The sequence below is a fragment of the Dermacentor variabilis genome, unplaced genomic scaffold (assembly GCF_050947875.1).
Source record: "Dermacentor variabilis isolate Ectoservices unplaced genomic scaffold, ASM5094787v1 scaffold_12, whole genome shotgun sequence".
Lineage (NCBI taxonomy): Eukaryota > Metazoa > Arthropoda > Arachnida > Ixodida > Ixodidae > Dermacentor > Dermacentor variabilis.
The window spans coordinates 57442269-57455387 of NW_027460280.1; the positions used below are offsets into that span (position 1 = coordinate 57442269).

At 48.7% G+C, this 13119-nt stretch overlaps 1 protein-coding gene across 2 annotated transcripts in view; it reads right to left on the minus strand.

The window, feature by feature from the left end:
- Positions 1 to 233: 233 nt before the first annotated feature.
- The window catches only part of LOC142566033 (uncharacterized), a 59290-nt gene continuing 46404 nt past the window's right edge, over positions 234 to 13119 (minus strand). For both annotated transcript variants that reach the window (XM_075676735.1, XM_075676734.1), the window contains exon 8: positions 234 to 340. In XM_075676735.1, the coding sequence (XP_075532850.1) occupies positions 305 to 340 (36 nt within the window). In that variant the 3' untranslated portion in view covers positions 234 to 304. The remainder of the gene's footprint in view (positions 341 to 13119) is intronic.

Sequence of the window (13119 nt, forward strand, 5' to 3'; positions counted from 1 at the left end):
GTACCATTGTTTCTAAAATGTGAAGTTTGCCAGTTCATCATTTATCCGCCATAGAAAAGGTTACGTAATCCATCTAAAGCTGTACTACTCAAGAAATTCAAGTTTTCCAGGTCTTTCAAGAAGCCTTGAAAATTACTTTTCAATTTCAAGGGTTTCAAGAACTTGTGCACACCCTGGTTCAGAATGTCTGTCCATTTGAGGGCATAAAGACATGAAATCAGCAATACATATAGTCCTGTATGGAAGTATATGCCTTTATTGCAAGTTAAAAAGTAAAATATTAAAAATGGAAGCAAAAGTATCTTTACAACCTCTTCCGTGTCCTTTTTGCAGGTGCCATCTGAAAAGAAATGTTAAGGTTACACACCTCTCCAAAAGCTGGCCAGCACTGTTCATGCAATAGTGAAAACTGCACATTCATCAAGTACATTGTAGTAACTGCATCAAAATACAATACTAAAGACCCATAGACACAATTTTCAGGTGAGCACAGTAAAAAAAAAAAAAAAAAAGAAAGAAATGCCCAGAAAGTGCAAAATTCAGGAAGCCAAGAGTCCTTGCCTATGCAGCACCGGGAGCAGCAGTTAGAATGTAGCAGGGGAGGAAGACATATAAATGGAGTTAACGCTCCATAAAACTAATGCAATGAGTGAAGGTTTCAAAGTGATATGTTGACACGCAGGAGGCACAGCTAGTACGACTCTTGCAAGCCTTCACATGTTTAAGGAATCAAAAGTTCTTGCACACCAGTTCCCAGGCCCAATATGGGGGAACTAGACAATTTTTAATACTTAGAGGCAATGCCGTGAACATTATACAAGAAAATTTATAAAGATGCATTGCTGAGTGCGTTTCATGGTGAAGTAATTTGAATTATTCAACATAAGTCTTTATGCTCTCAATTATGAGTAGTGTAACAAGTTGTTCTAGTGCACACCAAATTGTTTGCTTAGTATGAAACACAGTATAAGTATTATATTAGCGTGAATCGCCAAGTTGCATCGCAACCACTGATATGCCTTACAAACATTTCTTTTTGCATTCAAAAACGCTTACTAAAACTTAAGTAGCCCAACTGCAGTTCATTAGTCCCAATGTGCTAAGATAAAAAAACGAAAGCCACTATGGTAGCTACAGGGCTATGCAAAACTAAACAGCTCATAACGTGCAGCCGAAAGCTACAGAGAGTATTTCAGTGCGAGAAGTGATAAAAGTGAGTGCTGTCATTGAAAGATCAGTTCATATTGAAGAAAATTATCCAGCACAGTAAAAAAAATATGCGTAATATTTCTGCAGTGAGGCACCTACTATTTGTTTATGTAATTACGTAGCAATGCATGAATTGCAGCTTGACAACATGCAAGAAATTTGAATGCAAACTTAAAAGGATTTTTAAAGCTAATTCTGTTAATTTTAAATGTAGTTGAAGATGTCCTTTCAGATATAAAAAAAAAAGGGGGGGGGGGGAAGGCTATGGCACAAGCATAATCATGCTAATTTGTTGCTAACAGTTATCAGTGGTGGAACAGCTATATGACTTTTTGGCACCAATCTTAGAGCAGAGAAAAAGTTGATTTGGTGCAGTGATAAGCCCTTGCAGTGCAGTGTCAAATGCACACTTGCACACCATATGGTCTCCATATTAAAGGGGCACTAAAGAGAAACATTAGATCAGCTTAGACTGATGAAGTATTCTTTGAAAACTTTCTGTTATTTTCAGTGATTATTAGACAAAAAAATGACACCTAAAGTGCAATATTTTGAATTTCGTACCAAAAGATCTCAGCGCCATTACGTCAGCATGACGTAGCGGATATTAAGATATCTTTTCGTATTGGCCATGTTTGCTCAATAAGATTTCCTGAAACATTACCACATTAAATTTTTCAGAAAAAAGTAATTAATTTCTTACCAATACTCATTTAACTAGGCCACAGCAGACGCTGTCAAAATACATGACACCACAGCAAGTTCGTAAGGGAACTTCTAAATTGTGTTGCCAGTCATTATCTTTTTCTTTAACCTTTTCTGGCTTACAAAGCCTCTTTTTGCAATAAGAGTGCCGTTTTTAGTATTGTATAAGGGTTAAGAGAAAATAATGAGAATTAAGAGAAAATGAACTGTATAAGGATAATTTGCACATGCGAAATAATTTTTTAAAGTGCCTGTTTAATGAAATAGTAAATAAATTAGTGCAGTCGGACATTACCTGACGCTCATTCCTTAAGGGGTGACGCAGATCTTGAAATCGGAAAAAATAAAAAAGATGCCAATTTTCAAAAATCACGATTTTGAAGTCTTCATTAGGGAGTTTTAGAATAGGGGCCCCAATAGTTTGGGGCCCCAAAGAGCTTTGTGGGTGTTAGCGTTGGGGCAAGTAGGAGTGAAGAGTTTTAGAATAGGGTTTAATGTTTGCGGATAGCGTCTTCCGCTGACAGCGCCACTACGGCGTCAAAGAAAAACTATTAGAAATAATTAAATAAAATATACCATTTTATGATAGGAATAATAATTTTTACTTGCGTGTATTCGCGTTTAATTACAATTTAGAGGTTATTCTCTGTAAGCAGCAAACAATTAGTTGCGTTTAGTTTTAATAATATTTGGGGTTTTATGTGCCAAAACCACTTTCTGATTATGAGGCACGCCGTAGTGGAGGACTCCGGAAATTTTGACCACCCGGGGTTCTTTAACGTGCACCTAAATCTAAGCACACGGGTGTTTTCACATTTCGCCTTCCTCGAAATGTGGCCGCCGTGGCCGGGATTCGATCCCGCGACCTCGTGCTCAGAAGCCCAACACCATAGCCACTGAGCAACCACGGCGGGTAGCGTTTAGTTTTGAGCACACCAACTTTACTAGCCTTCACCACCCAAGCTTAGCCGTGTTAGGCCTACGAGCCATAAAATCCACAATAGAATTCAAAATCAGCGGCGTCTAATGAGTCAATCTTCATAACACACGCTAGTTGTGAGAAAGCGATAACCGCACTCACTTCTCCTAGCTTGCGAACTTCACGCGTTACCGTGAATCGAACCCAGTTTTGTGCTAGGTTAGAGCCGTCGCTTCGATGGGTGCCGCCATGTTTGCCGACGCAAAGCTTTTGGGGCCACTACTTGGGCTCCCCCTAAATCGGTGAAATAGCGTTCCCAACGTAAAACCCAAACGGAGTTTGCGTCTTGCGCATGCGCAGTGGCTTCGACGCTATTTCTTTGGGGCCCCAAAACGTTTGGGGCCTCTATTCTAGAACTCTCTATTGTCTAAAGTATCACCACACAAAGTATTATTGCTCAATTCCTTCTAAAAAAAAATGGCAATTTGTAAGTGTCGGTGGACTGGAATTGAAGGCCCAGCTCAAAAATTTGCCCTAATTTCAAGGCGCCAAAGCTCTGGACGATGCAGGGCGATCGCCGCCATCTTGGTCTCGTTTGAAAGCTGGTTTCCCGTACTTCATTTTGGCGCCTTTCAACATGATGAAGTTGTTCTGTGAGCGACGTCATCGGCAACGTTTTCGAAGGGTGAAATTAGGAAAGAGCAACGCTAATTTGGCGAAGTGCGAGTTTCTCCGAGGCGCAGCCCTTGAATTGGCCCTGCTGCGCGCCTCCTCTCTTTCTCGAGCCGGCGCGGTGCCTTTACGTCGTCTACACAGTCTGCGTGCGCCCGAGGCTTCTTTGTTGTGCAGTGTTTCGCGCCCCACAGCCTCTTTTTGCATCGTTCATGTAAATATTTTCATCGTTAATTTGCTCCCTTTTAGCTCGCACTTTCGTTACTACGTTTATTAGCCAGGCTGCCGTGCCGTGCGTGCGTGCCGTTATTCTGATGGGGCGGGACTCTCGTTTGAAATCAAGCATGCAGAAAGTGGTCAGCAAGAGGAGACGTGCTTGGAACAAGTTATCTGCATCGTCGAAAACAACTACGGCAGCTTCGGTGTCATTGCAAGCCGCAGTACCGCGGTCTCACGGGGCTGCTGCGGCGAACTCATCCAGATCACCCAGTTTGGTGTTACCGCAAGCTATCGTACTACGGATCGACGCCGCTGTTCCATGCTCCTCGAGAACTTCGGTGTTGCCACAAGCCACGGCACTGCGGGTCGACGCGGCTGCTTCAAGCTCCTCGAGACCGTCAACTTCGGCATCGTCAGTGGGCGCAGCTGCAACAAGCTCGCGTGCGAATCGCATTGACTTGTCGTTTTACACAGAGGCTGAGTGTGCGGAGCGCGAAGAACGTGCAGACAAGATGAAGTCTTCCTTGACAAAAAAGTGTGCGACTTCGCGGAAGTTCGAGCTTTTAGGCATCTGCGCGGTGAGAGACGACAACGATCGCGGCATGGAGTACTGTACGTCATTGTGGACATGGAAGTTTTGCAGACACTTTTTGCGTCCACAATGTGCAGCAAGTGCGGGAAGGCTACTATCGAGCTCAAAAAGTGCAATGAGAAACAGTACGGTCTAGCAGTGAGGCTACGGCTCACGTGCTCAAGTTGAGATTTCGCGGAGCGGCACTTTTCGTCGTCACGAGTCATCAGATCATCAAACATCACGCCCTTTGAGGTCAACCTCAGGGCAATGAAAGGCATACGAAGCATAGGAAAAGGAGTGACTGCCCTCGCGGGCTTATGTGCCACCCTGAACCTCTCCCACTGGCGCCTCCACCACAAGACCTTCAGGGGACACATGGAAACCATGGTGCGAGCTTGCCAGACAGTAGCTACAGCCACAGAGGCAGCAGGCATCTAAGTAGTCAGAACCCTCTACAAGGAATTCCTGAACCTTGTAGGAAACGTGGACGTCATTTTTGATCGCACCTGGAATACCCGTGGCCATAATTCTAACATAGCTGTGGGGTGCATTATTGAACTTTACACAGGCCTGGTGCTGGACCATGTTGTCCTTTCTCGGTATTGCCCTGGCTGCCAAGGAGCACCTGACCCCGATGATGATGGCTACGGTGACTGGGCTATGACCCACAAGTGTCAAAAAAAACATTGACTGCAATGCCGGACGGATGGAGACAGAAGCAGCACTGATCCTGTTCAGGTCGTCCCTGCAGAAGAATGGGCTGCGCTACACGATTCTGTCTGATGGCGATAGCTGCACTTTTCATGCACTGACTCAAGACGGCATCTACGGATACTCAGACATAGAAAAAAAAAAGACAGTCTGAACCATGTCCATAAGCGAATGGGGGCAGCCCTTCGCACCTTGGTGGAGAAGAAAGAGCCCAAGGAGAGTCTCTTGGTGGGAAGGGGACACTTATCCAGGATAAAATAAAAAAGAAACTATTATGGGTACGCCCTGAGGAGCCACAGGCATGACGTTCCTGCAATGCTTTTGTGCCGTTATTCTGGCAGTGCAGGCCACACTGTTGCCCTGATCCCCTGATCGAATCCCCTGATCACAGTCATTGTCCTAAAGGTGATGATTCCTGGTGCTTCTTCAACTGTGCCCTGGCCTACCAAGAGGAGCCACCACTGCATAAAAACCCTCTGCCAAGGTTTATTTGCAATGCACTAGAGCTAGTCTTTGCAAGGCTTGGTGACCAGGCCCTCTTACAGCGCTGCAGTGATGGCATGACACAAAATGCCATTGAGTGCCTGCACTCTGTGATTTGAACCCAAAGCTCCAAAAACAGACATGACTCATTGCTGGCTGTGGAAAGGAGTGTTGCTGAAGCAGTGTCATGCTACAATCAGGCAATGACACAAAGCAGCAAGGCTGTTGCAGTGCAGCTTGGCTATAGCCCTGGCAGCTCCCTCATTCAAAGGCGCCTTGAAAAGGACAAATGAAGGCTTTACAGGTCTAACAAAGGTCATGAAAAGACTGAAAAGATGAAGAGAATGGCCAAGAAGCATAAGCCTGACAGGATGCAAAACTACTGCCCAGGTCTTGTGTGAACTTGTGAGAGCCCTCAAAAACTTGAGTGACTTTCTGGGTGTTTTTTTTTTTTTTTTTGTCAAGTGCCTTTGCCTTATGATAGGTTTGATAAAGTTTCCATGAATTCATTTCGGTAAATTCGGTGTTCTTGTGCTCAGCAACACCTGGGCAACATATCATTCTTTTAATAATATCTTGGCTATATCCTAAAGCTTTCCGTTTTTTCTTAAATGTGATAGATTATTAATTAGATCAAATGTAGGCTCATTACTGCCACATTGTTCCTTTTTCTAAGTTTGCTATTTGTGATAATCACAATTACTTTTTGGTATTTGCTTTGCTTTAGGGTATCCAGTGGGCCTTTGGAAATGTCTACATATTCTTAAATACACTTTATTTTAATGAGAAATTATTCAACAGGTCCATAAGAAATGACCTAATTAGGAGTATTGTATTCTGTTGTATCTTTTCTTCCAAGTGAGATATTTGAAATCTAAACGCATATTTGAAATCAGCCTTCTACAATATATCTCCACACAAAATTTAAGCTACTTATATTGAAAAATAGAAAAAAAGTTTTGAGGACCCTCATCTCCCCCCTTAAGCGAGCTCCATCCACATCAATAAATAAAAAAAAAAAACTTGTGCACAAACATCACAAACAAGACAGCAGCAGTAGATAGGAAACTCTGGCAAGAGAAATGTGCATGCAAAAGTAGTGCATCAAAATCAAAAGCACCAATTAAAATTATAATATTGTAATAATATTGTATAATACTGTAAATATGCCGCAAACATCTTGAAGCACTTCTGAATGGATCTGTGCTGCAAGTTTGAATAACAGGTGCAAATTATTTTAGTAAAATGAGTTGCAATGTAGATGGCTAGTTTGACCTTGCCGTGTCAGTTTGTCTTCATGTAGCAGGTTCACTTTTCAGAATGTTTTACATCACACATATATTTAAAGTGTCTGGATAGGTTCTTTTGAAGAATGTTAGACATGAAATAGTTAAGATTCTCATATCTGACGCTCCTAAAAGAGTTAACGCACTGAATTTTCTCCCACTTGGGGAAACTCGCTGCAGAATTAAAATTTCTAATTCATTCTGCAGCTGTACCATTATCATAATTCTGAAGGCACTAGAAATGTGATGAACCAAAACTTTCAATCACCAGGATTAACTGGTACCTGAAGGGGATATCTGTGGCTACTGCCGAGATTCATTGCCTTGCAGGATGATGATAGGGTGCTTTTGTTTCTGGTTTCAACTGTACTAGCTAGGCAGCACGAACAAAACTATGTTTTCATTTCATTTGATTGCTTGGTGCACCTTTGGCGCAATTTTATGCTATAATGGCGTTTTTAAGCAAAATGGTGCTAAGGAATACTCTTGGTGCCATGGGTTCAGTTATGCCACCACTGAATTACAGTCGAACTCACTTATAACAACATTCAAGTGCCACGAAAATTCCACTGTTATAACCAGGTTGCATGAAAAAAAAAAAAAAAAGCGAAATGGGGGATGGCAAAGCTGTTCCGAGAAAACTATAATGACGTGGAGGCCAGTTCTCCTCTCCACTACCTTCCTCCATGACGAGCCTCCTGCCCGTGCCCGAGCTTTGAGACCGAGCTCTTCGCTTCGTGAACCATCTGCCCGCCGCGTACTGGCCCTTTGAAGGCTGGGTACGCTTCATACTCAAGATGGAGTATCAAGTGGCGGGGGAGGATATCTCCCCGGAAGAGGTTACCCAAGATCAAGGCTGGCAGTCTGCGGGGGCCAGAAGAGTTGGCGCCAAAACACGCACGGCTGACACTAATGCGCTATCGCCCCAGCCGGGAGCGCGACGTGGCAAATCAGGCGGTGCTGCGCTAAAATCCAGAGTGATACGGGCGGGACGAATGCCCTCACTTCCTCGAGATGATATCAAGATTGTGATCAGGCCGCGAGGTGGACTCAATATCTCCAAGATTGGCGTTGTTACGGTGGCTGACGCAATACTCGCCGCCGCTGGCATTCGTCAGGAAGATCTATGCCAAGATACTCTATGCCCGAATCTACAGCAAAATATTATGGTTGCTAGTACTCCCAAGCGCGAGAATGCGAACCGCTACGTCCGGATGAAGCAGATGCTCATCTCGGGCAAGGTATATGAGCTCAGTGCCTACGAGACGGCCCCGCACTCCACGTGCAAGGGAGTGATCCGCAACATCCCTCTTCAAGACGGCCCTGACATCATCGATGCCAAGATTGTCAACACCAATAATCCACTCGCCTTAGCAGCGAAGAGAATAGCTCAAACCGGCACGGTCATCGTCGCGTTCGACGGGCATCGTGTACCGAACTTTGTCAGGTATGGACCGTTACTCATGCAGTGCTCACTCTACCGCAAGCAACTCGACGTGTGCTATACGTGCGGCCGCCTCGGTCATCGCGCCGACGTGTGTCCCAATCCAGCTGACGCTATTTGCCGTGGCTGCGGTGCCCCTAGTCCCGATGAGCAGCATCAGTGCACCCCCAAGTGTCAGCTCTGTGGTGGCCAGCATCTCACGGCTAATAAGGACTGTGCTCAAAGATTCAAGATCCCGTACATCGTGCGTCGTCGTCGCAGTGAGCGCGCCAAGATGGCCGGTGCCGTGTCACCGGCCCCTCATCAGCGCTCGGACACTGCGGAACTCGTCCAGGCTTCGTCCACTCCGGGTGCTCAGCGCAGAGGACGCTCCCGTTCCAGGGGCCGCTCGAGAGTCCGTTCCGTATCCAGGGGCCACTCCGCCTCCAGGGCACGTTCCGGCTCCCGCCGTGGGTCCAGAGGACGGGCCTGTTCCCGGGGACGCTCCGGTTCTCGGCCTCGCTCCAGCTCCAGGCCGGGGCGCGACACGTCAAGGCGGACCAGGTCCCGCTCCCGCACGCCCACCGCTCTTAGAAGCAAGTTAACGCTCTCCTGGGCCGACAAGGTTCGAGGGGGACGTGAGGGTCCAAGAGGTGACGACCCGCCTCGCGATTCGCACCACGCAAACGAGCTCGAGGAGTTGCGACGAGTTAACGAGCAGTTGAGGAAAGAAAACGCGCAGGTTAGACAAGAAATGTGCAGGCTAGCTGCGGAGATGGCAGAGATTAGGAAACTCGCGCTTTCACCCTCCTCGCCGCAACCCCCTTTGGCCCCGGTCGCCATGGATACATCCGAGACATCCCACGCGGCGCGCGCGCCCAAGCGTCGAGCGGTAGAGAACAGAGAGGAAGACGAGACTACAAAATTGCTCTCAGAACTCAAGAATGCTTTCGCCAGCATGCAGGCTAGCTTAGCAAAGGTCCAGGAAGCTATATCGCACCCAAAAATGGGCTTAGGTGCACTCAGTGAACGGATAAGCAAATTAGAGGAGGTCGATGCCAGGAGAGAACCCAGCCCCGCTCCTTCGCAAGTCGCAGCACGACGTCATGTACTAGCACCACCGACGGAGGGCGCGATTCTCAGGGCCGTTCAAGCCTCCTCTCAGCCTAGCCATGGATAGTGCGGACGAGAACTTTAGTATTTGGCAATGGAACTGCGGAGGGTTTCCCAACAAGAAGCCGCTTCTGCAGCAATATTTAAGAACTCTCATGGTTAAGCCCCAAATCATCGCTATTCAGGAAGTTGCAACTAGTACTCCTATCAAACTCGCAGGTTATCTGGTAGTATCCTCACATTCAGGAGGTAGGGGAGTTGCTACCCTTGTCAGCAAAAGGTACAATTGCCTCTCTCGCGACCTCGGCCCAGTTGGTGATGGCATCGAGTACGTCATGACTGAAATCCTCATGAACCCACCCAGAAAGGGCCTCAGAAGAAACAGCCTTTATATCCTCAACGTATACTGCAGCCCCAGCTACCGCAGGGCGAGGGCGAACTCTCTCCTCAAGAGGGCCGTCAGCCTGGCCGGTGGGCACCCCCTTGTCATCGTCGGGGATTTCAACGCTCCACATAGGGTGTGGGGTTACACCCATGACACGCCCAAGGGACGCGAACTGTGGCAGACTGCGATGGAACTGGACTTGACCCTTATCACCGATAAGGACTTCCCCACTAGGAGAGGCAACTCCGCATGCCGGGACACTACCCCAGACCTCTCTTTTGTCAAGAACGTAGGGGAGGTCAAGTGGGTAAACACGGCTCTAGACCTCGGAAGTGACCACTACGTCATCGAAGTCTCCCTCCCGATAGCCCGCTATAAGACGAGGAAATTCCAGCTGATCGACTGGGACGTTTTCCGCAAGATCAGAGCCGAGCGCGCGCCGACGGCGGAGACAGATTTTGAAGGTTGGTGCAAAGGGATCAGGGATGACGCCGCGGCGGCAACCAAGGAGGTCGTCACTGAGCTCGACGTTGACAAGATGGATAGCAGATTGGCACACCTGCTGGAAGCCAAGCAAGCCCTCCTCACGAGATGGAAGGGGCAGAAGCATAACAGGCGGCTCCGCAAGAAGGTTTCGGAAGTTAACAGGCAGATCGAACATCACTGCAAGAACCTGTGTAAGCAACAATGGGATGAGCTCTGCGAATCCGTCGAGGGTCAGCTCAGATCAGGCAAGAGCTGGGGTCTGCTCAAACACCTTCTCGATGAGGGCAGCACCAGATCCAGCCAGAGACGATCCCTCGCGCGAGCCATCCACCTCGCTACGGACTCTACCCCGGACGTGTCGATTGTCGACAGGCTCATACACAAGTACCTGCCGGTCGCGGATAGCTCTGCCCCTACCCAGTTCCCGGACTACGCGGGGTGTGCGGTGCCGGAGTTGGACCAGGACTTTACCGCGGCCGAGATCCGAGATGTCCTCTTCTCACTCAACGTCAAATCTGCCCCTGGTCCAGATGGCGTCACTAACAGGATGCTGAGGAATCTCGATGATGAGTCGATCGACTTCCTCACTGAAAGAATTAATGAAGTCTGGCGCAGTGGACAGGTCCCCACACAGTGGAAGGCGGCCTGCACGATACTCATCCCCAAACCCGGTAAAGCACCAGGAATAGAGAATCTAAGACCAATTTCCCTGACGTCCTGCGTTGGTAAGGTTGCAGAGCATGCCCTGCTCAACCGGCTCAAGGTGCACATCGAGGCCAATGACATGTACACCCACAATATGATTGGTTTCAGAGCCGGCCTCTCGACACAGGACGCCATGAAGCTGATAAAGCATCAGATCATCGACCGGAGCACGGGAGATACCAGAGCCATCCTTGGACTAGACCTGCAGAAGGCATTCGACAATATTTCACACGAGTTCATTCTCCAGTCTATTGCCGGCCTCGGGCTCGGGAAGAGGGTCTACGACTTCGTCCGATCCTTCCTTAGCCAGAGAACTGCCAAGCTCAAGATCGAAGGATACCTTTCGCAAGAGATCACCCTCGGTTCACGCGGCACGCCTCAGGGCTCAGTCATCTCGCCAACATTATTTAACATCGCAATGGTCGGGCTTTCTAAGGAGCTCGCGAAGATTCAAGGAATCAACCATACTATCTACGCAGATGACATCACCATCTGGTGCGTCGGCGGGAGCGACGGCCAAGTTGAAGCCGCCATGCAGAGCGCCATCGATGCGACCGAGCGCTTCCTCCGCCCCACTGGGCTCAGATGTTCTCCATCAAAATCTGAGCTACTTCTCTACAAGAAAAGACCCAGAGGTGGCGGCCATCGTGATTGGAAACCGGCGTCCGAAAGCGAAATACGGCTTTTCACTGGTGACGGGTCTCCGGTGCCTAGAGTGGACTCACTCCGAATATTGGGGATGTATATCGAGTCTAACGGTTCCAATGGAACCGCACTCAGAAAGATCACCGCCAAGACGGAGAGTGCTCTCGGCCTCATTCGGAGGATCGCCAACAGGCACCGGGGAATCAAGGAAGAAAATCTCATCCGCATTATACATGCTTTTGTTCTCTGCCACCTTTCATACTCGGCGGCCATGCATAATTGGCATGTGGCTGAGAGGAACAAGCTCAATTCACTCATCAGAAAGGTTTTTAAGCTTGCCCTCGGCTTGCCTGCAAGCACCCAAACCGAAAACCTGTTGAAGCTCGGAGTCCACAACACGCTCGAAGAGATTATCGAGGCACAAGAGCACTCACAGCTGCTCAGGCTATCCGGCACCCCGACGGGCCGCAAGATACTCGACGAGATGGGCCTCAATCCTGTCGACCAGTGCCCTGACGCCATGCGGATTCCCAGCGACATCAGGTCTCAACTGCACATCGCGCCCCTGCCCCGCAATATGCACCCCGCAAACAACGTCGGCAGACGTCGGGCCAGGGGTAGAGCTCTACTCGAGCATGTCCGCAATAACCACATTGAGGCAAGCTTCGTGGATGCCGCGGCATATGTCCAACAAGAGGCATTCGCCGTCTCCATCGTAGACTCCAATTCAAGGCTCACTTGCTGCGCTACGGTACGCACTTCAAGGCCCGTGGTAGCCGAACAGGTTGCAATCGCGCTGGCTGTGCTCGATGGTCGCAGAGAGGCAATATATAGTGATTCCAAGGCAGCCATTAAGGCCTACCAAACCGGCATGGTCTCCCCCCAGGCCCTCCGCATTCTCCAAAGCGCCAAAAGTATCTCTCCGCATTCTTTATTTTGGTTTCCCGCTCACTTGGGGTCGATTGAGGGTTCTCCCTCTAACCCTAACGAGGGCGCACACGAGGCCGCGCGAGGACTCACTGACCGCGCCGCCTCAGCAGTCCCTCAGCCCCGCGGGGAACCCTTGCTTACGTTTAATGAGATCACTACGCACTACTATCTGTCAAGACGGGTCTTCCCCCTCCCGCACCCCGCCTTATGTAGGGCGCGGGCGGTTACCCTTCGACTTTTACAAGCCCGTGCGTACCCTAACCTCGCGGTTTTTCATGCCATATACCCCGAAAGATATCCCAGTGCGGACTGCCCTGCCTGTGGACTAAGGGCAACATTGGACCATGTGTTGTGGGAGTGTGAAGCCATCGGCTCCTCCTTCAGCGAAGATAGGTGGGCTGCGCTGTTGGGCAGCCCCGAACTCAACGACCAAACCCTGGCCGTCCAGAGTGCCCGCGATCGGGCCGTCAAGCTCGGCTTGGCGGTCCCTACGTGGGACTAGCCGGGTGGCGCGGGATCTCCCCTGCGTCTTCTCTGGACCAAAATAAAGTTACTTCATTCATTCATTCACCTTCCTCCATCCAGCTGAATTGAAAGTGTGTTGTTTAGTGGCGCAAGGGCCAGGTATGGCCAAAGAGCACCATGACAGTGTTA